Source organism: Parasteatoda tepidariorum, chromosome 4 (genome assembly GCF_043381705.1).
Source record: "Parasteatoda tepidariorum isolate YZ-2023 chromosome 4, CAS_Ptep_4.0, whole genome shotgun sequence".
Classification (NCBI taxonomy): Eukaryota; Metazoa; Arthropoda; class Arachnida; order Araneae; family Theridiidae; genus Parasteatoda; species Parasteatoda tepidariorum.
The window spans coordinates 86,474,296-86,502,152 of NC_092207.1; the positions used below are offsets into that span (position 1 = coordinate 86,474,296).

General features: G+C 28.5%; 1 protein-coding gene across 1 annotated transcript in view; it reads left to right on the forward strand.

Annotated features, from left to right (window-relative positions):
• Positions 1 to 27,231, forward strand: part of LOC107438690 (NAD-dependent protein deacetylase sirtuin-1) — a 32,710-nt gene extending 5,479 nt beyond the window's left edge. The window contains exons 4-11 of the mRNA XM_043040016.2: positions 1,379 to 1,620; positions 2,572 to 2,724; positions 6,737 to 6,884; positions 8,228 to 8,307; positions 13,260 to 13,449; positions 17,438 to 17,555; positions 19,665 to 20,041; positions 24,274 to 27,231. Coding sequence (XP_042895950.1) covers positions 1,379 to 1,620; positions 2,572 to 2,724; positions 6,737 to 6,884; positions 8,228 to 8,307; positions 13,260 to 13,449; positions 17,438 to 17,555; positions 19,665 to 20,041; positions 24,274 to 24,542 — 1,577 coding nt within the window. The 3' untranslated portion in view covers positions 24,543 to 27,231. The remainder of the gene's footprint in view (positions 1 to 1,378; positions 1,621 to 2,571; positions 2,725 to 6,736; positions 6,885 to 8,227; positions 8,308 to 13,259; positions 13,450 to 17,437; positions 17,556 to 19,664; positions 20,042 to 24,273) is intronic.
• Positions 27,232 to 27,857: the final 626 nt, after the last annotated feature.

The window sequence follows — 27,857 nt, forward strand, 5'->3', positions numbered from 1 at the left end:
GGAATTATATTTCATTTTTAATGTACCCAAACTTTTTAGAGTTTAACCAGTCTTTTTAAATTTGGTTAAAACCATATTTTGTACATATAATACGTGACCATAATGCGAAACTGATAATGTTGAAACAAAATTAAGTTCAGGTAAATACTGATCCTAAATCCTCAGGAGCTTCTTGATCCTTATTCCTTTTTTTTTTTTGTATTTTTTTTTTGTTATACTTAGTTTACAGTGTCATTTGATCAGTTAACTTAATTTGCATAATTTGTTTGCATTTAGTGCAAAACAGCAGCTCTGAAAGAGATATAAATTATATTCAACGCTATTCAGTGAACCATTTTTATAAAGAGCATTATTGAAGTGTTTCATTTTTCCAATGTAACATGTTTAGAAATTTTTCCAANCTTAATATGAAACATAGCAATATCTCCATTAATGTAAACCTCCCATAGTAGAAAAAAAATGTGGCAATAGGCGCCAGGCCCTATGTAGTTTTCGCAATCGATCATTTGTCAAGAGTCAGAAAAAATCTCTGATTTATATGAACACTTTGATAATTAGATTATTGTTCTCCTCCCCCCTTTACCCTATTTTTTTTAAACTTTGCTGTGTAAAGTTTAAGGTCAAGTTGGTTAGAAGAGAGCAATAAATTTTTAAATTATAAAATGTGGTTTGAAATTTGGATAAACTTTAAACATGAATACTTGATTTTTTTATTTATATATACTAGAAAATTCTTATGTAGTTTAAAGAACTTCTTTGTATTGTTCTTTTGTTTGGTGCATTGAATGTCAAACTTTAATGTTGTAAACTTTACAGTTATTTATAAAAATTATTTTTTGAAAAAATCGACATCTGAAATTATGGAATTTGGTTGCACTTTCAGCAGGAATTATATTTCATTTTTAATGTACCCAAACTTTTTGGAGTTTAACCAGTCTTTTTAAATTTGGTTAAAACCATATTTTGTATGGTTGGTAAATTTTGAATATTTATTCTTAAGAAGATTCACACTTTATATAATGCTCCAAATCTTGATCCACAAGACCTATATACATGACCATAATGTGAAACTGATAATTTTAAAACGAAATTAAGTTCAGGTAAATACTGATCCTAAATCCTTAGGAGCTTCTTGATCCTTATTCCTTTTTTTTTTTTGTATTTTTTTGTTATACTTAGTTTATAGTGTCATTTGATCAGTTAACTTAATTTGCATAATTGGTTTACATTTTGTGCAAAACAGCAGCTCTTGAAGAGATATAAATTATATTCAACGCTCTTCAGTGAAGCATTTTTATAAAGAGCATTATTGAAGTGTTACATTTTTCCAATGTAACATGTTGAGAAATTTTTCCAATGTATTGAAATTTTTTTTTAGGTTCAATGAATTGGGTTCAGCGGCAAATGGTTAGTGGTATGGATCCTAGATTGATACTAAATGAATTGCTCCCAAAAGGTACATTCGTTCCACAAAATGTAAATGATGGTCTTCTGTGGAGATTTATTGTCAATATGCTAAACGAACCCAAACGTTCCAAGCTGACTAATGTTAACACATTAGATGACGCTGTTCAACTTTTGAAAACATGCAGAAATGTAATTGTTTTAACTGGTGCTGGGGTAGGTATTTATTTTGCATTATTTTTATAGCTTCAATATCTTGTTGTAATCGCAATGTTTTATTGTATCTTTTTCTCCACTTGGGCAGAATTGTCACATTTTGTAGTTGATTAAATATTGTATTATAAACATCCTGAGCACTGCAAAATTTGTGCTTTATTAACTGATGTAATTACAATAAATTTGCCTAAGATAAAAGCATTAAAGAAACAGGGACATTAGAATTTATCATTAATGTTGGACATAAGATTTTACCATTTAGAATTTTTATTTATTTCTCTTGGTGACAGCAAAACCATTTACTATTAACTCTCACTGATATCCATTTGTCCTTCTTAAGAACAGGGTGCGTAGCGTTTGTAAAAAGTACTTAAAGGTGCTTTTTTGGGGATTTCGTTTTTAAGCTTTTAAAGGTGCTTTTTTCAGCTGGTGTTTTTAAAAAGTGCTTTTTTTCCACAAATTTTTTTTTCTTCAGTGATATCTGGTGAATCCCATGCATTTCACGAAAAATGGGGTGTTTGCTACGCAGGGTTGGGTTTTTGACGTCAAAAAGTGGTTTTTGACATGACAAGGGTATAATACTGGTTTAAACCGTCAAAAACTAAAGTTTGCCAAAAATATATAAACTTCAAAATTACCAACAGTTGCCATGCATTATATTGAAATTTAATTATACTATAGGTAATCAGCAGGTTTTAAAATATTTTTTAATTAAAATTAAGGTAAAATAACAGATTTAAAATCTCAGAAATTTATATTGAAATGCATGTGCAGAAAAATTTTGCACAAATTTTTTTTAAAAATTTTTTTTTTTGATACTTAAGAAAATTAAAAGTTTATTACTATGCATTTTTGACATATAAGGAANAATATTTAAATAGATTTTTTGAGGATAAGGAAGATTTAATACATAATAATATAAATTTTCTAGAATTATTCATTTTTTTCTAGGTGTCTGTGTCTTGTGGCATCCCAGATTTTCGTTCTAAAAATGGTGTATATGCACGCTTAAGTAAAGATTATCCAGATCTACCAGATCCTCAAGCTATGTTTGATATTAATTATTTTCGACGAGATCCTAGGCCTTTTTTCAAATTTGCTAAGGTAATAAACACATATAATTTCAATATTTAATCAATAGTTTTCTTATTGATTAATAAATTATATTTCTTTATAAGGTAACAATGTTATGTCTATAAGATAACTATGATACTTTTATGTTATTGATATTAGTATAGAATAATCAACTGTATGCAGTGTATTGTCTAAGTTTAATGGTGGTTCTCATAATGTCACATGCCCTTTTCTTGCTAACTGTGTAAGTCTTCTCGACATTTTTAAAATAAAAAACTTGTTTTCAGAATTCGCAGTTTTGAAGAGAAAGACATATTTCAAAATTTAATATCTCAAAACTGCTAGTGGCTATTTCGGGATTAACCTCAAATTCTATTCTCAATCATTTTTTTTTTTGTATAAGGAATTTATTAATAAGGAAATAAAAAGATACATTTTTCAGATTTGTTTGGCAAATTAACATTTAAATCAATATTCTAAAAGTCTTATTTTGTTATTTTTCTTTCTCCCACCAATTGAATTGCAAAGGCTTAAAATTGTCAATTGCGAACGATAAGTTTTGTACCATTTGTTCACATAATACTTAATAAATGGCTCATTTCTATTAATTTTGTAATTACCAAATTATTAGAAATGAGGAGAAATTTTTTTTTCTCATTTCTATTAAATTAACTTCTTTTTTATATATGTCTTCCAAAATTATCTTGGAGAAAGAAAAATGGAAATTTGAAATTACTTTTTTAATAAATGTATAAAAGAATATTATATGTATTTTTTAAAAATGAACTCTCAGCATATTTTGTCAGTTTACGTTGTGTTACGTTTTATTTTGACCTAACTTCAAATGTTAAGGCAATAAACTGGATAGTATCTTTGTTCACAGATTGTTTTGAAATTGATAGTTTGTCTTTAGAAATGGTTATTATTTTAAGGGCTTTTATTAGACCTGTGAATGCTGTGTGTTAGTACTGTTGCAAAAGTTGAAATGGAAAAACTTTTTTTTTTGTAAAAAAAATAATTTCTTCCCTTCAATTAAAGTAACTAAAATTTTTAAAAGGCTACTAAAACTTAAATTTTTTTGCTGGAAGGAAGGCATTAAGATATGAAAATCATTAACATAAACTATGGAAAAGGCTGTTTAAGGTTGTTGTGTGTGTTCTTAAATGGAGTGAGTAGGGAAAAAAAGGATCAAAATTTATTTTAAGATAAAATCGAAATAAAAAGGAAGCACGATATTACAGGTTAGGAAGTTCATTACTGGTTATAAAATAAGTGTTTTGCAAGAAACTGTAATTATTAATCTAGAATTATTTGACACCCTCTTCTAAGTGATTAATATTTACAGGCTTCCTAGGGTACTTAAAAGTCCTTACAGGGGTCGCATTCCCCCTAAAATTCATAAAATTCCTAAAAGTATGTGCAAACCCTAAAAAATTAGAGTTATAGGTTAAATATAAATAAAAAAGCAATAATCTAAAATATAAGAATTTAACTACATTAATTACAACTGCTTTAATTTTGCCACATGGGAAGGGAATTCTGATCCTGAGAGAGGTTTTTCGATAAATAAAGCAATGCTTAATGTGAGTCACCATGAGAATACTATTATGTCTCTTAGACTAATCAAAGATACCATTCGAAATTATGAAGGAGTGTTGAAGATCACCACAACACTATTGAGGGCAGTAAAAGAATCTCACAAATTATATATCAAGAATATTTTAGAAAAATGATCATGATTAATTTGTTTTTCTCTAACTTCTAATATAAATTGCTGATTTGAGATCTAATAATATCACACAATAGTTTTTCTTAGTAAAGTAAGGTAAAGGGTAATAATAAAGTTTTGATTAAGAAGGTAAAAATTAAATAAAAANCCGGAATAACTGCCATATCGGTGTTACATTCTTTCAACAATTTTTTTGTATTATCTGTAAGGTGGGACCTAAACATATCCCACACTAAAAGGCTTTCTGGTTTTCTATTGATACTAGACGAGATATTGCACATGTACAATCCAAATTTTCGTGCGCCTTATACGAAGAGTATATCTTAAAATTTAAAAAAAGTTAGTAGAAATTACGAGTGCTCGTTATACGCCGGGGCGCGTTATGCGCCGGGGCGCGTTATGCGCCGGAATATACGGTATGTATTTTTTAAAAATGGACTCTCAGTATATTTTGTCAGTTTACATTGTGTTACGTTTTATTTTGACCTAACTTCAAATGTTAAGGCAATAAGCTGGATAGTATCTTTGTTCAGATTGTTTTGAAATTGATAGTTTGACTTTAGAAATGGTTATTAGTTTAAGGGCTTTTATTAGATCTATGAATGCTGTGTGTTAGTACTGTTGCTAAAGTTGAAATGGAAAAACTTTTGCAAAACTTTTTTTTTGTAAAAAAAAATTTCTTCCCTTCAATTAAAGTAACTAAAATTTTTAAAAGGCTACTAAAACTTAAATTTTTTTGCTGGAAGGAAGGCATTAAGATATGAAAATCATTAACATAAACTATGGAAAAGGCTGTTTAAGGTTGTGTGGATTCTTAAATGGAGTGAGTACGAAAAAAAAGGATCAAAATTTATTTTAAGATAAAATCGAAATAAAAAAGAAACACGATATTACAGGTTAGGAAGTTCATTACTGGTTATAAAATAAATGTTTTGCAAGAAACTGTAATAATCTGGAATTATTTGACACCCTCTTCTAAGTGATTAATATTTACAGGCTTCCTAAGGTCCTTAAAAGTCCTTAAAAACTGCTTAATTTTTGTTTTGGAAAATAAGGACCCTTAAAAGTACTTAATTTTAATTCAAGGTTTTTAAAAGTCCTTAATTTTTTAGCATCACTATGGTTGATAGAAACAATTTTTTAAAGCAAAATGGAGTTCTTTTATCACTTAGAATTAGACCATGCATCGAGGGTAAAGCATTTTAGAGACAAAAATTCATGTGTGTAAATGGGGGGGGGGACTACAGGCAAGGAGAAGAAAACATACCCTTTCATTTATATATTGGTTCTTTCATTAATATATTCTGCTCTTTGCCTAGAATGATACTTTATGAGGTGAAGCATTCTAAAAGAAAAGAATAGTGTGGTCAAGGGGAATACTGCACATGGAAGAGAATAGAACTTTTTTTTTTTTTAACGGGGCAGTTTTTTAAGGTACCTAATTAGAAGACCCGCATTAACTTTCAAAATTAACAGAATTCGAGAAATTAAGTTCTACTGGTAATGCATCTGCTTATAGGGATTAAGTAAAATGCTAAGAAAAGAAGTAACAGAGACAAAAAGATTGAACTAGAATCTGTAACAGTAACTATTTCCTAAAATCTCTAATTGAATAAATTTATATGATATTTCAATGTGTATTAAGTAGCTGTAAATTTACAGAAAGCATAACATTTTTTAAAATTCATGGTTTTACTAAAAATTAACCAGATTTGTAAGAAACAGGGTTTGAAAAATTCAAGAACTTTTTCAAGAACCTGGGGTTTATTGGTAAAAACCAAGTATTTTTTCAAAAATACTAAATTTTTTTTCCTGGGTGCTAAATAAGAAAGCATGATTTGCTTTTAACAAGAAAGTTAATTGTTTGGTAACTATTTATAATTTGATTTGTTGCAATGTAAATTTTTTTTTTTTTGAAGTTTAAGATAGTTACATTATTATTTTTATTTCTTAATGATAAGCAGATTTGCCTGGTAATTCTTTGGCGAGCCTGTTGATTAATGCAATTATATCAGTGCTTACATTATAATAAAATTGTTTTTGTTCTTCTTTATTTATTGATTTTTTGGAAGGTAAATAATTTGCACCGTCACTGGTGGCATATGTATATTCAATGATAAACAATCACATTATTTTTTAAAATCCTTAATTTTTCAAAAAAAAAAGTCCTTAATTTCTTCAAAAAAAGTTCTTAAAAGTGCTTAATATTTGCTCTGTTAGGTATGCAGTCATAATTACCATTTAGCTCATAACTGAACAAGTTACATTTATTTTTGCCACCTATTAAATTAAAGTGATTATCTTTATTTTTAGGAAATCTATCCTGGACAGTTTGAACCATCTCCTAGTCATAGATTTATTAAAGTTCTTGAAAAGCAAAACAAATTACTTAGAAATTATACTCAAAATATAGATACTTTAGAACATGCAGCAGGAATACAGAATGTTATTACTTGTCATGGTATGTATGAATTAATGCAAAATCTCAATTAAGAGGCATAAGTTTTTTGAATGTTAATTATTTAAAATTTTCAGTATAAATTTAGAATAGAATTTGATCAATGAATGTGCATTAATTGTTAAATTACCTGGAATGTTTTGTGACCTCCATAGGTTTTTTTAAACTAACATTTTAAGTGTTGCATATACCTTTTATACTTTATTTGAAGAAAAAAAAAATGCATAAATATCAAATGATCCTAATTACGATCATGGGGGCCACTCTTCAGTCTTGAGAAGAAATCAGTACATTAAGTTTCATGATTTAATAAAATTTTTGTTTTTCCTTAAAAATGTAACAAATATTTTCTGTTAAATAAAAATTATGTTTTAATGTTAAAATTGTTAAATATCATAATTATTACAAAATGATCAAGTAATGATGTAGCTCAGTAATGAAAATGAGATAGAACTTCAATGCCTGCTTGCTTAAACACAATTTGTACAAGTGTTGTATCTAAATTGTTTTTTTTAAATTATTATATCCCCAAGGTTTTTATCCCCAAGTGCTTTCCAAAGGTAAATTGAGATTATTCTTTTTTTACAAAAAAATAGAGATAGGACAAAAAATATATAATGAAGTGAAAAATAAAAAATAAGTAGAGATATGTATCGAAAAGAATGTAAAGATTGGGGATTATTCAGTAATTGATGTAATGAAATATTCAAGCTTAGCTGTTAATTTTATCTTGTTTGCTGTAAAAAATAAATTCATAGAATGAAGAAAAAATAACGATAATTGATTTAATATATGAGTCCTTATCATAGACAGATACGTTTTGAAGTTTGTGAGCTATAGATTTCTGAAAATTCATATAAACAACACTAGATTGTGTTAATTGATCAAAAAGGTAAGTTAGTCATAAAATATTTTAGGTGACTCCCATGTTCTAATAGAATCTTAAATAATGTCAATCATGTATGCAAGACCTAATTTATCTAAAATGCATAGTCAGATAAAATTGAAAAAAGAATTGCTAACTGATAATTTAGTTTTCTATTAATAAAATTGTCCTGTGCTGTATTTTAATGACAATTATATAAATTTTTTCCAATATCAAAATGTCCCGTGGAATTAAGTTTCTTCAATCAATACTAAAACATTTCATCATTTCAAGATTCAAATTCAAATTGTTCATTATAAATTACGTTTTTTTTTTTTAAAATTTACTAACTGTTTTTGCTTGGAATTTTTTTTATTTATTCCCCACTTGGAATTGAGAGAACACTGACAGTAAATCTAACAAAATTTTGTTGCTTTCGGAATTTCTAAAAGCTCTTAATTTAAATATTTAAACTTTTTAGGTTCATTTGCTACAGCAACTTGTACTGTATGTAGTTATAAAGTAGATTCATCTGTTATTAAAGAAGATATTTTTAATCAGGTAAGGTTAACTTTTGTTTTTGGCTATATCTTTTGTCTTAATGGCCAAGTACCTTTTGATTTTTCACTGTACACATTTGATGTTAAATATTCTTAAGTGATATTGATTTACTTTTTTTTGCTTCCTTGCTGTAAATTTAGTGACTGTTCACAGGCTCGCCTGCATTTGATTTTATGAAGAATTTTTGAGCTTTGTGCAAGTGCTATGTAAGGAAAAGTTTTCGAGTATTTGAGAGAGAACGTTTCAGATACTTGGGAAAGCTTCCTTTCTTCAAAATAAATAAATTAAACTTGAAAATGCAATTATGAGTATGAAGTATTCAAAAGTGTCAACTCTTTCTATTTTATGGAAATTCTTAACTTTTTTTGTAATTTGAAAAGTTAAATCATGAATTTAGGTCGCCAAAAAATCTAATTATTAAACTGGAAGTTACCCCTCCTCGAATTTCTTGGTATTCCGAATATCTGAATTTGTAACAAACTCCCCACTCACAGTCATATTTTATTAAAATATAAAATGTTTTAATCATGTTCTTTAAAAATTGTGTTCTTTCAAAAAATGAGAGAGAAAAAAGAAAAACACGTCATTTTTACAGCAAATTATCTTCTAAATTTCTGTGATTTCAGAATTTTTATTATTTATTTTTTTTATTTTATAAATTTAAAATTCTAGCTGAAGCTAGCCAGTGATTGGCGAATTATTTTTATTCCGAAATGAGAACAGAAAAATCCGAAGCATTTCTTTCCTTTCCCTTGTACAAGAAAAGTATCTTAAGAATATAATTCTGCGGAAAAAAGAGAAAAAAATTACTTTTGAGCTATTTTATTGCTTCAAATCTTTATTTTCTCTGTTTTTTAAATTAAAAATCTATAAATATGAAGATGTAGAGCAGTGATGGACAAACTACGGCCCGCGAGCCAAGTCCGGCCCGCGGAAAGGTTTAATCCGGCCCGTTTAAGAGTGCCGTCGTGAGAATGTTTGAACGCGTTCTTACTTCGTAATGTGACGACCCGCATAAAAACTACCTGCGGCGATATTCAAAACACAATAGTATTCTGGACAAATCCATCCGACCTAAACAGATGACTCATCTTCGCTCGAAACTTCCAGACACTCTCGCATTTTCGATTCATTGTTCTGTTTTCTCGAAAGAACCGGAAAAATCCAATTCCCGAACAATCCTTGCATTTCATTTTTCTCATGCACCATCAACCAGTAATGACACCAGAAAATAAAGTGATAATACTTCACATCAAGAGCTACACTAAATTCATTTTATATTTTGTGCTTATAATTTTCTTACCTTTTACTTTTTTACTATTAAAATAATAAGTGTATGTAATAATATATGTATATGTTTATAGAACACATAAATTTTTTAACGATTAAGCATTATTCTTTGGCCCGCTGCGATTGTCTAGTTATTACAAATGGCCCGTCTTAAAAAAAGTTTCCCCACCACTGATGTAGAGTATAACAGTTTTGGTTACACCTATAATTTCAATTAATGTTATTATGATGCTTTTTTAAATTTACTATTGTGTTTTTCTCGGAAAAAATAGTAACTTCGTAAAGTCACGAAAAATCCTTGGAATTAGTCATGAATTTGAAAATCTAAAATGCAGCAGATACCCTGTACAAAATTGACAAATTTGATGCTGAGTTTTAAATTTCTTTTCTTTTAATGTCTTAGATTTAAAATTTTTCAAATATTTTGGTGATTTAATAAGTTTTAGCTAACAAAATTGCACCAGTGCTAGGAGTATATTAAGTTGGTGCTCCTAATACATCACGTATAAGAAATTTTATGCTGTCAGATATTTCAGAGTGAGAATCTGGAAAGTAGTAAAAATTAAAATGCAGTTGTTTTACTATGTGTATATAGAGCATGGAATAAATATTGGTATAAGTTTAAAGGTTAAAATGGGTGCACCTGTAGAACACGGAAGAGATGACATTCTACACAAATCCTTAAAAGTGAAGTGATTAAGTGAATAACAAGGAAAAACATGTTGGAAATAGATTTTTTTTAAAAAAAAGCAGTTTTACAAAAAAAAAAAATTATTTCCTATTTTTAAACTAATTTTTAAGCTAACTACTTGGTTTTAATACTTTTATAAGTGTTCAATCTAAATAAGTGGTTCCATAATAAGCAGGGTGCGTACAAAAAAGTCTCCAAGGAGTACTTGGAACTACTTAGATTTACAAATTAGTCCTTGGAAACTCTTTAGATTATTGTGTTGCATAGATGAACTTACTAAGTCCGCTGATGAATTTGTTGTTCAAATAGGGGAACTAAATGATGCGCCTTACCTGTCAAAATCTAATAGTTTAAGAAAAACTTAAAAGAAAAAAAATTTAATTGCAAGCAAGAGTTAGAAGAAAAAAGCAATTAATTTTACATGTTACAAGCAAATTTAATTAATAATTTACTGTTTTTTTTATTGAAATATATTAGATTTTCTTATGTATTCAAGTTAAAAAATATAAGAATGGTAGGCTTTTATGTTAATCTTTAACAAGATTTATTAAAATATTTGAAACTGGAAAATGTATTTATGTGTAAGTGATAACTTTGTCAAACTTCATCAAGAAAAATAAAGTCAAAATTTATTTCAAAAGGGCTAGAAAAAATGTGCAAAATGTACATTTTTGCATTTCCCTATAATAACTGCTATTTAATTTTTAAAAAAAAGCTGTCTAGTTATCATAAAACAAAGTTTTTAAATTTTTGATAAGTCCTTAAAATTTTGGACTCCTTGGATTTCTTCTAATCTCTGTATGAACCCTGATAATAAGCAAAAAAAGTTATCTATGGGGATTTTTTCTATTGACAACAATGCAATTTAAACTTTCAGTATAAATAAAATTTGGATTAATTTTTTTTATTCCTTTTTATTAGAACAGTTATCGTTACCATTACCAAAAAGTTTTTATGTTTTTTCAACTTTAAAAAACTCAGTTTTAAAAAGAATATTATAAGATGTTTAAATGTTGAGATGTGAATTATGTTAAAATTTTGACTAAAACAAGTTTTATTAAATAAAAAAAGAGAATGTTGAAATATTTTTGCATTTTTTCCCTGTTAAACCTCCATAAATGATATGCATTTAATTAACTGAAAAATTAAATTAATAATTTTTTCCTTCCTTGAAGAATTTATTTTCAGTTTTTTCAAAAACTTGGTATAAAGGGATAGAATGAAATATTATATTGATAATAATGTTTAGCATAATTGATGAAATATTTAAAGCCTTGTTTAGATTTTTTTTTTGCAGACTACTTTTTTCCATAAGTATAGAAGTTTCCAAATCCTATTTAAACTTAATATATGAAAATATTGAAACATTAAGCTGTCATATATTTTATAAAACTTAGAGAACCATGCTAATTTGAAGCTCTATTTTTTTAACCCTTTAGTTCTATAAAAACTAAATTTAAATTAATTTTAAAACTAATATTCACTCAATTTTATGTATTCAGAATATATTATATACATTCAGAAAGATATTGCTACATCACAATCAAATATAAGTTAAATAAGGAATGTGTTATTCATATGCAGGAGCAGTTTTGTATGAGAAACTTTCTAAAATGGATTGCATAGAACCTGAATAAAAGTTTACATTTCAAAAATATGTTTCTTGCTAAACTTTTCCTAGTTTGGATGTCACTTTAGAAACCACAATTAGGAAGTGTGATGTCAAAAAGGATCACCACAGTTACTCTCAAATAAAGAAAAATAAAAAAATTTTATATTTATAAATTATTATATAATGTAATGATATAAATTATTAGGTATTTTATATCTAAGTGTTCATTTAACAAATAAAATAAAAAAAAATGACACAAAATAAATTACTAGCATTATTCATTTTAAGTTTCTGAAAGACTAACATTTTTTAAAATTTTTTCTTCCTTACATGGGCATATAAGAATTGGTAATTGCATGACAAATCTAAGGCTAGAATCTTATGTATTAGGATCTTGCTTGTGTGACTTTAAACAGGTGCAACAGAGAGTTCATAATAAGCGTCTCTAGTGGCATGCAATGACATTTCTGATCTTGCTTGGTTCTGGGCTGCTATGGAATGGTCTCTTTTACTTCTTAAATAACCAATGTTTCTGGGCACACTATAATAAACTCATTTTACCTATTCCAACTTATGTTTCTGAATATTTGTATTTTAAATTTTATTAAATTTGCATGTGCTATTAATAAAAGACAAGTTATTTTTTTATAATTTGATTTACCCGTATTTTAAAATTGTAAAAGCCGCATCTGTGTTTTAGGTGTACGACTTAACATCTATGACATACATCCTTTGTATTGTGTAAGTACAGTTGTAAAAGATATACCAAGAATAGAAATGTACAGTGTGCACAAAAAAAATAATAATAAATCTTACCACCTTCCATAACTTTTGATCTAATGATTGGATCTTCACTTTCCATCTTAATAGTTAGCGGGGGTGTCCTAACATATGCTAATTAATTAGTGCAGACTATAATTTAAGACCAGAGAGCTGTGGAGTTAAAATTTGGTTTGCTAGTAGAGGCCATATTTTTATTAACTTATTGTTTTATCCTTCTTGAATTTCTAATTTTGTTTTGAACTTAATGGAATTTAAGTTTATAAGGGATCTTTTTCTCTTTATGTTTTGTTACCTTTCATTTTGCGAACCAAATTCCAGGGTTAGAATGGTTGCATAAAGTTCACCTTACTGCTAACTGTAGTTCTTTCTCCCAAATTGTGCCGAATTGTTCCAAAACTCTACTATTTATTGATTATCAGTTTTTACAGTTTAGTGTATAGTGTTTTTTACAGTTACAGTTTTTTATGGTTTAACTGTTGCATTACTGTAAAACTATTTCTGTTTTGTTAAAGATTAACCTCAGATGTTCCTTACTGTTTTGTAATGTAATACTTAATGTTATTTCTTATATTTCAGAGGATTCCATATTGCCCTATTTGTCCAGCAGAAGCTGGTACCAGAGGTATTATGAAACCTGATATAGTTTTCTTTGGCGAAGGATTGTCTGATGAATTTCATGATGCTTTGGCTCACGATAAAGAAACTTGTGATCTTCTAATTGTCATGGGTTCTTCTTTGAAAGTACGGCCAGTTGCAATGATTCCTAGTAAGTAAATTTTATGCATTAAAATTTATTATCGTTTAATTTTGACACATTAATCAGAATTCGTAGTTCTGAGATAATCCCGATTTTTCTGTATAATTTGAACACATCAGGATTCATTGTTTATATCTCATATGGAATTCAGACATTTTATGGAAAAGATCTTAAACTATATCACATCATCCGATTTTAATGATGAGGATGGCATTTTTTATCTGATTCTAACCATGGTTTTAACCATGTCAAAAACCCTTTTTCACCAAAGATTCAATTTAGGTGCAAGGATAATTGTTAGCTATTATAAATTAAGTATTTATAAGCAGGGGAGATTGTGCTCTGGAAAAAATACAGATTTCCAGATTTTTTCCCTAACAGTGATCCGGAAGTTTCTGGAGATCGAAGGTCCAGAAGTTTCAAAAAATCATTGATCACAGAAGTTGCCGGAAATCAAATTTTCATAGGTGAAATTTAAAAACACTATTTTATTTGTTTGTAAGGGAGAGCCAGAGAGATACTTTATAAGCTTATATTCATGATTAATTTTCATTTTTTATCAGTAAATAGTTGTTATGATCATAAACTCATAAAAGAAAGACATATTTGTAAATTTTAATTTCTTCTCCAGGTAGGTATATGTAAATGGTATAGGTGTATGCAAAATTTTAAATATATTAAGTAAACTGAGAAATGTTGAGAGAAAGGGAAAAAAAAGACCTTTAAATTTTTTCTAATTTTTCAATGTAAACTGTTTCCCCCCCCCCCCCCCCNTTTTTAACCCAAGAAATTTTCTGGAATTTTGACTTGGGCTCACAATCACCCCTGTATAAGTAAACTTGCATATTAAATTGAAAATAATGAATTAATTTGTTCTTATTGAATTACTATTTTGATATTTCTCTGTTTTCTCCACTTCTGTGAAAAATCCAAATTTTTGGTGTAGAAAGTGTTAAATAATTGCAAATAAAAATGTTGAAAATAAAGATACAAAAACAATCAGCTTAATAATTTTAAAAAACACTCAACTAACATCTTATTCATAATATGTAAAATCAACTTTCATTTAATTCCTATTTTAGCCTCTCTTCTCCCTGAAACATACAATTACGAAATTTTTTTTAAAGCCTTTTATAGTCGTGGATTTGTGTGAAAATAAGTCTTAATTATATGTTGCACCTATTTAGAATTTTTGCAGTTAAATTTCTTGTAAAGTATGAAAATGAGTCTGAAAAAAAAAGCACTTTTTGACTTTTGGTGCCTAAATTTAAATGAGCAAGGAGAATGCTGCCTTAAATATTAGCATTTATTAATTTTATATCATTTAATATGCTTGATACTTTATAATTCAAGTGGAGAATAAAAAGGTTAACTAGTGTCATCATTAGAATGTGTTATGGGAGTTTTTCCCCTGCCTTAAATTGTCTTTGTTGTTTAAGAATGGTTAAAGTGCTCAAGTAGATTGGCATAATTTTTCAGTGTAATTTTCTATAAAATATANGAAGCTGGTACCAGAGGTATTATGAAACCTGATATAGTTTTCTTTGGCGAAGGATTGTCTGATGAATTTCATGATGCTTTGGCTCACGATAAAGAAACTTGTGATCTTCTAATTGTCATGGGTTCTTCTTTGAAAGTACGGCCAGTTGCAATGATTCCTAGTAAGTAAATTTTATACATTAAAAAGTTTCTTATTTATTATCGTTTAATTTTGACACATTAATCAGAATTCGTAGTTCTGAGATAATCCTGATTTTTCTGTATAATTTGAACACATCAGGATTCATTGTTTACATCTCATATGGAATTCAGACATTTTAGGGAAAAGATCTTAAACTATATCACATCATCCAATTTTAATGATGAGGATGGCATTTTTTTATCTGATTCTAACCATGGTTTTATCCATGTCAAAAACCCTTTTTCACCAAAGATTCAATTTTGGTGCAAGGATAATTGTTAGCTATTATAAATTAAGTATTTATAAGCAGGGGTGATAGTGCTCCGGAAAAACTACGGATTTCCAGATTTTTCGCTAACAGTGATCCGGAAGTTTCCGGAGATCGAAGGTCCAGAAGTTTCAAAAAATCATTGATCACCGAAGTTTCCGGCAATCAAATTTTCAAAGGTGAAACTTAAGAACACTATTTTATTTGTTTGTAAGGGAGAGCCAGAGATATACATTATAAGCTTATATTCATGATTAATTTTCATATTTTTTCAGTAAATAGTTGTTATAATCATAAACTCCAAAAAGAAAGATATATTTGTAAATTTTAATTTCTTCTCCAGGTAGGTATATGTAAATGGTATAGGTGTATGCGAAATTTTAAATATATTTTAAGTAAACTAAGAAATATTGAGAGAAAGGGAAAAAAAAAGACCTTGTTTAAATTTTTTCTAATTTTTCAATGTAAACTGTTTTTTTTTTTTCTTCCAAGAAATTTTCTGGAATTTTGACTTGGGCTCACTATCACCCCTGTATATGTAAACTTGCATATTAAATTGAAAATGATGAATTAATTTGTTCTTGAATTATTTTGATATTTCTCTTTTTGTTTTGTCAACTGCTGTGAAAAATCCAAATTTTTGGTCTAGAAAGTGTTAAATAATTGTAAATAAAAATGTTGGAAATAAAGATACAAAAACAATCAGCTTAATTTTAAACACTCAACTAACATCTTATTCAAAATATGTAAAATCAACTTTCATTTAATTCCTATTTTAGCTTCTCTTCTCCCTGAAACATACAATTGCGAATTTTTTTATAAAGCTTTTTATAGTCGTGGATTTGTGTGAAAATAAGTCTTAATTATATATTGCACCTATTTAGAATTTTTGCAGTTAAATTTCTTGTAAAGTATGAAAATGAGCCTGAAAAAAAAGCACTTTTTGACTGTTGGTGCCTAAATTTAAATGAGCAAAGAGAATGCTGCCTTAAATATTAACATTTATTAATTTTATATCATTTAATATGCTTGATACTTTATAATTCAAGTGGAGAATAAAAAGGTTAACTAGTGTCATAATTAGAATGTGTTATGGGATTTTTTCCCCTGCCTTAAATTGTCTTTGTTGTTTAAGAATGGTTAAAGTGCTTAAGTAGATTGGCATAATTTTTCAGTGTACTTTCCTATGAAAGATAATTGTGAATCTTGTGGAAGACTAGTACACTAAGAGAAATATAAGTAAATCCGACAACTTACTTCGAGGTCTGGAATAGCCCGATTGATTGGGAAGAACTGGTTCCGTGTCCAAGAGGTTGTGGATTCGATCCCCGCCAGTCGAAGGCTCCCCTTGTAGTAAATGGGGACAGATGCATGTTAAATCTGTCTGGTTGCAAATCTTCCGTATTCCTGTAACATAGAACTCTGGGGGTGCTGAACCAAGAGTTTCTTTATCTTCTGCATTGGTTCAAAATTAAAAGGCTACGAAGTTGAACATTAGCAGTCGTAAACCCAAAATTGGGTCGGCTGCTCAAAGACTGTTATATTTTTAAAAAAAAGCTGCAATGACTCAGGTGATAAAGCGTTCACCTCCCAATGAATTGAACCTGGTTCGAATCCCAGCGATGGCTAGTCATTACGAATTTCGCATCCGGTCAGTGGTCGACTGATCATGAGTTAGTCTGCCAGGCTAAACATGGCAGGTTCTGGTGATCTTCCTCTCCATGTAATGCAAATGCGGGTTAGTTCCATCAAGATTGGGTTCAAAATTACAAAGCTACGTAGTTAGACATAAGTAGTAAATCCATAAATTTGGTTTGCTGATATAAAATAAACGGTTATAAAATAAAATAAAAATCTATATTAGAATGTTGAAGAGTGACAAAAAGCTTTATTTTAATCTACCTCATTAAAATAATGTCGAATGAATTAGTGTCCTATTCCTATATCAGTTCTTAAGCTTTGTTGGAATGTTGCTTAGTATTCATCTAGTGAAACTTTTAATTCTTTGCTTTTTATGGTAAATTCTTAATTTTATTTTTATTCCTTAGGTTCTATACCAACTAATGTTCCACAGATTTTAATTAATAGAGAACCTTTAAAACAGCTAAATTTTGATATAGAATTACTTGGAGATTGTGATGTCATTATAGGTGAATTGTGTCGAAGGTAAGGCTTGATTTTGTTTCTCTTCTAGTTTTAAATGTTGCGAAATTATCTTTTGCATTACTCATTTTTGTATATGATTATTTCAAATGATGTTCGCCGTCCTATGTATACTCTAAGTATATGCTGTAAAGGAATGGTGTAAGTTTAATTATCAATTGGATGTTTCATAACGTAAATTATTTTAAAATACTTTCCAAAATATTGCAGGGATTTACTAATTATTGCACTAATGTTGTGGGTATTTAAACACTATCTTTTTCAGAAGAAATTAAATATTGGGGTTATCCCAAAGAACCATTTGTTGTTGATAATTAATAATTTATTTGTGCCTTATTGTAATTATATTCATTTCAAATATATATATGAGAGATTATAAGACACAGTTTTACAAAATATCTGTTGAAAAATGGACTGATAACTAAAATAGAATTTTACGGGAGCTACTCACTCACTACTTTTTGTCCACTCTTTGTGTACCTTTGTTCATTACACATGCTCCTTGTGATTCTTTGTAACAATTGTAGTTCTCTTGATGGTCTGTTTTCGATTAAGTTACAACAGCTTGAATCTTATGCCTGGTAGTGCAGTCTTGGAATCAAAAAGTTAACATGTAATGTGTGGTTATGTTGGGCAAGCATCACTACTACAAAGTAAAGTGAAGTTTCCGTCAAAAAGATGACACAGAAAAAGGATCTGGGCATAATACTCCCTTGGTCACTCCATCTCTTCAAGAATTTAGACATAACATTCACCAATATATTAAATTGCTTCCACAGTTTGAGAAGATTCTGACCTTCAGTGCATAACTTCCTGCTGCTAGTTAGTCAAATTATGTATGCATTGACAAAAACCCTTTACTTGAAAAGTCTTCTAACCTTAATTAATATGTATTGACAAATCAAGAGGTTAATTTAACGTTTTCGATTATAATTAGAAATGATTCATATTTTATTACATTAATAGTAATGCGAGTGCTGCTGCATCGATATTAACAATTTTAGCTGTATTTGACAGAGCTCCAACTAGTCTGGAAAAACCTTGAAATGCCAGGGACTCTGATTTTGACTATAACCAAGCTTAGAATAGATGATCAGTTGCTGAGATTCTAGTTAATTCTAACATCTGTTATGATTATTTTTTTAAAAAATTCCACATTACGATTGATATTTTTTAAAATGTTTTCCTTTTTTAATCATTTTTTTTTCTCACTTAATTTAATATTTGACATTAAAAATGAAACAACTCGTGCTTTTCTGATGAAATACTACTTTGTATTGAAAAGATATAGTTCCAGAACTCTTTGGCTAGTGATGTCAAAATATTGCTTTCAGAAGCCTTTATTGTTCTCAGACCCAGTTGATTTGTTCCGATTGATCTGGAATCTCTTTGGTGTACAACAATGTGTTTGCCGGCTGTTATTTACATTTTTCTTTGTTTATCTAGTAGCATAAATGTTTTCGATACATTTCCTGCTGTTTCATGGTATTTGTCTGTGTATAAATTGATACCATTAGAAGATGGCAGATCAAATTCTTGAATGATTGGTTTGAAAAAGAACAAAACTGTATTTTTCTAAAAGAATGGTTGGAATCAGTTGCTGGTGATGTATATTCCACAAAGTTTGGTTTATGTTTTGAAGTTTTGGGGATATCGGGAGATGTTTTGTTCGATCTCATAAAGGAAAAAATTTCTTCAAAAGTTTGAGAGGTTTAAAAGAAATGGTCAACCAACCCTATTTGATTGGATGCTAAATAAAAGTAGTGGTGGTACTGCTGTTTGAGGATTATGCACTTAGTCTTAGATAGGTAATATGTAAAATTGAAACTGTTCATTTTTACACTTCAAAGATTTCATTTTTGACTTGATATATTTAGGAATTTTTTTTTTTTACTCATCACTTCTGAGATATCTGTATATGGATAGGAATATATATGTGTGTGTGTGTGGAATATATATGAATAGGAATAATTTTCTGTTATGTAATAAACTACAATGTAACCTGTTTTAATCCTAACCAAAACCTCTCTATAATCCTAAAATTTTAAAAAATTGTGCTGCTACCTCTGACTTATTTGATTGTCTCTACATATTTCTAATTTATTCTTTCAGGTTGGAAGATGAATGGAAAATTGATGATACCATACCTCGTCAACATTTAAAAGAAATTAATGCCCTTCCACCTCCATCTGATCTTCCGCCTCATAATGAGGACACTTCTGCAGATTGTCAAAGTGCAGCTGAAGTAAATAACAACCACTCAATTACCACCGGTGAATCACGTAACTTACCACAAAACGATGAAAGCAACAGCTGCGAATACAAAGGTCTGTCAGCCATTAAACTAGATGATAGTGAAGACGGCTCCAATCAAGAGAAACCCCTCACTGATCCTTGTTCTACTAATCAAGAATTACCTGAGTTAGGAAATGCATATTCCAGTTTCTGGCCACTCAGTAGTAGGGAAAGTTTATCAAAAAGATTGCCTGGTACATATATTTTTTAACTTTTGACAGTTTCACATTTTTGCAGAATGTATGGTCCTATAATAATAAATACAGTAGTCTTCCTATAACTGAAAAGTGTAGGAGCATTAAATAATATATATTACCCATATCATTAAGCAGTATGGCCCGAAACGATTGTCTCAAGTTATAATCCTAAAAGTTTTTGTTATTTTTTAACAAAATGAATAACAAAGAACGTAGCACTGACTATTCAGAATAAGCAAATAATTGGTAGTGTACCCAATCAACCAAGCGCAAGAAACAATAAAATAGATATAAAAAAAAATAAATAAAAAAACTCAGTCTACTTTGAATGCTAAATGACCCAGAGAGCTACATTTTGTTTAATTTTGTTCAGTTTTTAATAGCATTTTATTGAATATGTAATCTATTTGTTAATTTAAATTAAATTTTTCAAATAATTTTAAAATTCAGTTTTTCTGGGGAAAAAATATTAAATTTTTTTTTTAGCAGTGAGTTTGTTCAAATTTTACAATTGTATTCCTGTAGATTTACGTCCTCTAGGTTACAATTGTATTCCTGTAAGTATCTGGATAGTTGACCTAAAAAAAAAATTTTTTTTTTAATTTCTTCATTTGATACGGAATTACCTTAAACTGCTTCATATCCTGCCCATGAATAGATTTTTAATGGTGTAATTAACAATGAATATTAACTTAATAAATATTAACTATATTTTTAATTATAAGCAGTCATGATTTTTTTTTAAAATACCAAAAAAATCGGATTTTTTTTTATTTTAATCGGATTTTTTTGATTTTAATCATGATTTTTTTATAATTTCAATTCTATGGAATATAATCAATTTTGTGTACCATAGATTTAAAGTTGTATTGTATTACTATTGTTACTTATGGTATACATTGGAAATAAACATTACTAACCATTATCAACAAAATATTTCTTAATAATTTAAAAGCAAAAGGTGAAATAAGAAATAAACAATAACAAAGTGATTTCAAACTACAAATCAAGAAAGAAATTGTTTATCAAACAATATGTGATAATTATTAATTCTACATCTACAATATCAAATTATTTAAACAATCATTTAATTAGTTTTATTTAAAGATTTAAACATAAGGACTAATTTAGCTGCCTTTTCTACACCCAATTGATTCCGTAGTTTAGTATGTACAAGTCCAAAAGTGGAAAACATCCTCTCTATCCCTGCAGTTGTTCCTTTTGCAGTACATAACAACTGTATTGCATCAAACTCTTTTTGACCTACACAGTTCTTTAGAAGCGCAATTGATTTCCACCATTCCAAGATGTTTAAAGATTCTAGAGATTCTTTATCAAACAAAGTTCCATTAAACGGAGGAGAGCGTACAATGAATTTTAGCAAAATACTTAATAAGGAGGTTTCTCCATACTTTTCTTTAACAAAGTTTACAGCTTGATCTTTTTCATTTAGTGTTAAACATTGTACTTCAGAATTAGGATCCAAGAGGTAAGCTAGGAAATGAGCTGGTGTTAACGCTTGTTCATATCGTTTAGTAAAAAAATTTTTGCAGCAATTATTATTAGAATCTTTCAGAGTTTCCTTTAAATTTTTCCAGATGTTGACAACATTTGATAAACTACAATTATCTTTTTGCATTTTATCTAATGCTACAGAAATGGGTTTTAACATTAAAAGCATATCTTCTGCATTTCTTTTAATTGCCATATTCATGACTTTTGACCTGATATTGGTGTCGATATCATCCCTATTATCCTCACAAACTTGCATGAAAGTTGACCAATTCTTGATGTAGCTTTCTAATGAATCACACATAGAATTCCAGCGCACTTCAGTTGGCCGAATTAATCCAGTACCTTTAAGCTCATTGTATTTAGCTCTAATTATTTGATGATGTTGTTGTTTTTGTTTTGTAATGTTCCATGCTGCTATCATAGCTGTAATCATATGTAAACTGTTCAATGAACTATAAATATAATATGTAAACTGTTTTTAAAAGCAAATGAGTCACATTGAAAGTAGAAATGTTGAATTATATGAGTGAGATCTGAGAAATATATAGAACAGTCTACTTACTTGTTTATGTTTGAAACTTAGAAAAATAAACAAAAAATGTTCAAGACTATACACAAAATAGTTTTTTTTTGATTGAAATCAGTGATTTTTTAAAAATATCATTTGATTTAAATCATGATTTTAATCATTTGATTAAAATCATTTACACCCTGATTATAAGACTAAGTTAAATAGTTTTAAATTTATTGCTCTGTCTAAATTTAAATATTTAGTAAAGTTTATTAAAAAAAATTTAAAAATCTCAATTTTTTTAGTGAAATTTTCTAGAAAGCAAATTGTTCAACAAGAACTTACTAATTTTGTTTGACCCTACATTGTGTGTTTGTCTATTTCATCAAGTTTTTACACATATCTATTTGTATATTGTTCTCATCAGGTTTTTATGCAGTTGTAAGCTGGTTAAAATTTTCTCTAACCAGCTTTCAACTGCATAATAAGTTTTTAAGTTCAGGAATGATAAACAATAAAAGAGTTGGCTTAGTTCTGTGCTTTTTTTTTGTAATAAATTTTTACTTTTCACTTGGTTTCAAGTCTGAAAAAATAATCTTTTATTTAACTTGTATGTTAGAAAATAAAGCTATTATCCCCAGGTAGTAAAGTTTTTAATACTTATTCAGTTGGAGCTGTATCCAACGAAGTCGCTAAGACCCTATAAAAAGCTCCTTATATGGAAAATTTGTTAAATAGAAAATCATCATTTGAAATACTTAACGCAAAGCAGATTTTAAATTCATAAAGACTAGACATAATTAAAATAGCCATTGATACACCTTTATGCTGTAAAATATTACCTGCTATCGAATTGTTTCAAATGATTTTAACATTTCATGTGAAGGTTTAGTGATTTCTTCATTTCTGTCTTCATCCTCTTCGTCTTCCTTAGAATTTATTGCTAAATTGTTTTTATTTTTCACTCTGTCCTAAATTATCTGATTCAGTTAATGTTTCTGTGACTGCCGCTTCAGAATCAAAAAGAAAATAATTTATCAGTACATCATTGTCAATTTTGTGGTTCTCTCTGAAGGCCTGGTATCTTAGGACAGGTCGGCATTACAAAATGTCAGCTTGAAGCGAGCACTAACTCCTGATTGATCAATTTGTGAGTTAGACAGCATACATCATCGAACGCTCAGCTTGAACGGCTACTAATGTCCGAATCAACTGCATTCGAATTACACTGTATCGTTGGCTACAGAAGCAATGGCAGACAACATCCAACAGAGCATTGAAATGCGCCAAGATTTTAATTTTAACATTAAACGTAGCTTCTTCATTTAGCTAAGCTATAAAGGGTTTTTTTCTTGAACAAAGTCATTATATGTTCTCTAAAGCACTGGTCGACAGTAACCAAATCAATACAAATTCAAAATAATTATTTGTTTACGTTATTAACGCATGCGCATTAAGGCTCTTGCCTTAAGAAACCAGGCATTTAGCTGTACCCACATTTTTTAAGTTCTAATAGAATATCATCCTCGTCCTTCGCACTTTTCAAATTCTCTGCTCTGACCAAGAATTCAGCTTTAGCAAAACTTTTATGAATCTCTGTAACATCATAGTTTGATGCTGTTACGCTTTCTTATAAATTGATTTTTGGCATGGATTCATGCATGAAATGCAAACAAAAAGGGAAAGGCATTTTACTGCTTTCCCTAATAGTTAAGTAGCTGCTAAAATCAATAAAAGGTCATTTCCCCCATGAAATACGTTAACAAGTTTGAATTGTTCTGAAATATTTTGGGAATTAGGGAAAGTGAATCTCAAAGTATTCATTCAATAGAAAATTTGCTTTGTTATTTGGAAGTTATTTTACAGAGAAATTTACAAAATTTTCTTGGTTCCTCGAAATTTGTTAAATGGAAATTCGTTAAACAGTAGTCCGACTGTACTTTGAAAAATTTTTTATCAAACAGACTTGTTTCATCTCAGAACCTGATTTTTTAAAATTAATTTTTCTAAAAATAAAAATTCCCCCTTAAATATTAAGACTTTCTGCGCTTCTAGTTCTCATTAATCGAAAGTTGCAAATGTGTTTACGTCTGCTTAAAAATTTTAGTTCAAATTTATCTTTTAGGGATGATAATGCTTTTCTTAAATTTTATAGACCAGTCTTAGTTTAAATTCTTTATCTTTGTTTCCTTTCTTTACTTAGATAAGAGTTTCTTGTACTTTCCTCCAAGTCGTTACATATTTGAAGGTGCCGAAGTTTATCAAGACGAAGATGACGATTGTTGTAGCACATCCACCGATTATTCATCAGATAGCGATTCTCCCTCAAGACCTACAACTTCTGAAAATCTTCCCACTGAAGAAGTAATGCATCAAAATCAGTTTACACCTCTGGATGACGTTCATATCCAATCACCTGTTGTCAGTGAAAATACAGACTCTGGACATCCTAGTGATAGTCCCAAAACATAGAAAATACTTATTTCAATATTAGTTGTAAAATATAACTGCAGTTTTATTGTAATGATTTTCACTGATTTATGTAAAAGTAGACCAGTACTGTTAACCTTTCTATTCATTTTAAAAGTATTAGTAATGGATAAAAAAAATGTTTTTAAAAGTATCCTTGCATTTCAATGCTATCATTAATAAACCTGTCCACGTGCATCAAATTTTTAAAAAGAAAAAAATATTTTTAAGGTATAAAAAAAGATGTTGGATTTGTTGCATTACTATTGCTATGCTAGTTTGTTATTAAAAATCTTATTAATTGCAATTCATAAAATATAAGGAAAGTGATTGGGAATTTCGTCCAGGTGTTATTGAATTGATTGCTGTATTTATTGCAAAAATGTATAGAGGACAATCATGCTATCCTTAATCCTAAATCTAAAAATAATAATGCCTGCAAGTTGTACATAATATTTCTAAATTTTCATCTCCATAGCATGTTATCTGTGCAGTTAATTTTTACAACTGTTTAATTTTTAAATTTAAGTTTTTATTTTTCTTAAAAATTGAAGTATCTAATTAAAAAACTGGTCCATCTAAAAAGAAATTATTTATTCAAAATAAAAAGAAAGAAAGAAAAATACTTTTTGTGATGTTTTATATTGAAAACTTGTGTTTGTGTTAAGAAAGTTGAAAAAAGGAAAAGAATTTGTGATATTGGACTCTTAAATCATTTTGCAGAAGGAAAACAGAGTTATGAAAAAGGTTTCTTTTTGTGTATAATAGAAAGCTGTGTGACGTATTGTATGGCTTTTCAATCTGTAATTATTCAATAATAGGTTTTATTTTTTGCACATTTGTACATAAACTCAAACGTTTGCTCTTTAATGTATGCAAATATTAATGTATCATTTCTGCACATATTAAATTGAGCTATAGCGTGTAACTTGTGCTTTTTAATGATTTTTTTTATTATTTTTATTTAATTAGTAAATACCTGCAATTCAAAGTAAAATACTAATTTTGGATATTTATTATTATATTGTGCCAAACAAGATTTCTGTTTAATATTTATGCTTATTTTTCCTTTAATTTCCACACTTTTTTTTTTTAATGTAAGGAATTTGTATAAAACTCAAATTCATGTTAAAAATTGGGACCAAAAGTTTATTTTTAAAGATTTATCAGATATGGCAGTTTTACTAAGGATGCAAAAATGTAAGAAAAAATTTGAAACTTCTATTTGCTAAATATAAACAAATTTCAGAATTGATAAAACTAATCGCTTGTATTTTAAAAATTGATATTTTTTTCCTGACAAAGCATTTTTTTTTTTTTAAATGACCTCTGAAATGCTTCTTATTTCAAATTTAGGGTTACATTATAATGTTTTCCAAGTACAGACCGGACAGCTTTAATATAAAAGTATTGCATTCGGCTGAAGTTTGCCCTTTTTGAATTTTAAATTAGGCTTGTGCTTATTGAATTTTCAAATTTTCTCTTATAAGCCGATCACCTTGCACTTCTGTGTGAAATGACTATTGCATTATCTTTCCCCATTTTTAATTGTTACAAGATTTTGTAACTTGCACATTACTGTTGTGAATTTTGGTGAGATGTTCCTCTTAAATTTTTTCATAATCGTTTCGAATTGCTTCAGTTTTAGATAATATTTAATCCTTTTTGTTAAGTTTATTTTTTTTTTAACTTCTAAGTGTAAAAAATAGCTTCAGTTGCAGTGAGAAATGGTGCAATGTTTTAAAACATGTCAAAGGAAATAAATTGTTCTTGAGCATGTTTTAAGTGTGATAAAGATTTCATGGGAAAGGACTTAGAATCCTCCTCCTTTTTTTTTTCGCGCATTTGTATTTTGTCATTTTTTTTTATTTTAAAAACTTGATTTTTAATCGGTCTTTCTGTCCTATTTTATATAAAATATTTGTGCTTACTTTTAAGTTTTTCAAGTGTTGTGATTGCTTTCACTAAGTTTTGATTCTGTTACATTTTGCTTATTTTTTTTTAAAATCTGTACATTCTGTGAAACAATCTGCATAAATGCTAATGGAAAACATATTTCTGATCATCACTTCATTATCTTATTGTATATAATCATTTTTGCTCTTTGTTATAATGACATTTCTTGTTTGAGTTTGTACGCAAATAATAGCTTGCAATTTTGGATTTCCCAAGTGATAAATATAATTTCACTAAAAACTGAATAAATTTAAACCTTCTTAACATATTTTCAAAAAGATTAAAAATGTATTTCCCCCTTTTTCACCCCGCACAAGATGGCACTAATTTTAACTGAAAATTTTGTCTTCACGGAATATTATCAATAATTTTCTAACCATATGAAAACATGGAATTTTGTGTTACCATTTAATTGTAATAGGAAAATATTTCGTAGTGTATTTATGTTAAAATTATTCCTTTTTTAGTGAAAGCTTTGGTTTGTCTCTTGGTGAAAGAAAATCTGAGGTGACAAAATGGATAGGTTTTGCCTGCCTAAATTGTACAGTTTTAATGAATATTCTTCTATATAATATATTTTCTGTGTTATTTATTTATAATTTAGTTTTGTAAATGTCGCTTCTGTATTTCTTTTTAAAAATTTTATTTTGTTCAAATTCATCTGAATGTTAAACATAACTATCTTTACATAAGATTAGTAACTATTCTCCATACTAAATAAATGTACTTATCAAAATTGCTTGTTTTTCTTTTGAAGATTAGGTTCAAGGAGTCAAAAACTATTTAAAATTTGTTAACTTGAGTATTACAGTGTGTCAAACTTAGCTTACAAGTTTTTAAAAAGAAAAGATAATACAGTGTTCCCTCGTCACTTCGCTCTTCATGTTTTGCGGCTTCAGTGCTTCGCGGGTTTTTCCAAAATATTCATCAAAAAGTTAAACCATGTCTGCTGCCACATTGCGGAAATGAGCATTGTTTCATGTTGATGCGTAATAGAGAAGGATCCCTGCATGTCAAACTAAGAGATGAGTTGACTCAGAGTACATATACCACAGTCTCTCATGAAGGTGCATGATTGGTTGATTAACCTTTATTACTGTATAAGGTTTCGTAATTCTTAATAATTAGCACTGACACGTTTAAGTAAATATGTATATTGTTGTAATTTTTATCTTAAATGTATAAAGTGTTAATACTGTTTATATATTTAAAACATTCGTGTACCCACATACATGAAAATTCCTACTACTTCGCAGTTTTTCAGCTTTCACGGAAGGTTCTGGTCCCTATTAAGAGCGAAAAAACGTGGGATTATTGCCAACAGCTTTAGTCTTCGAGCTCGTGGCACTTTTTAGTGAATGT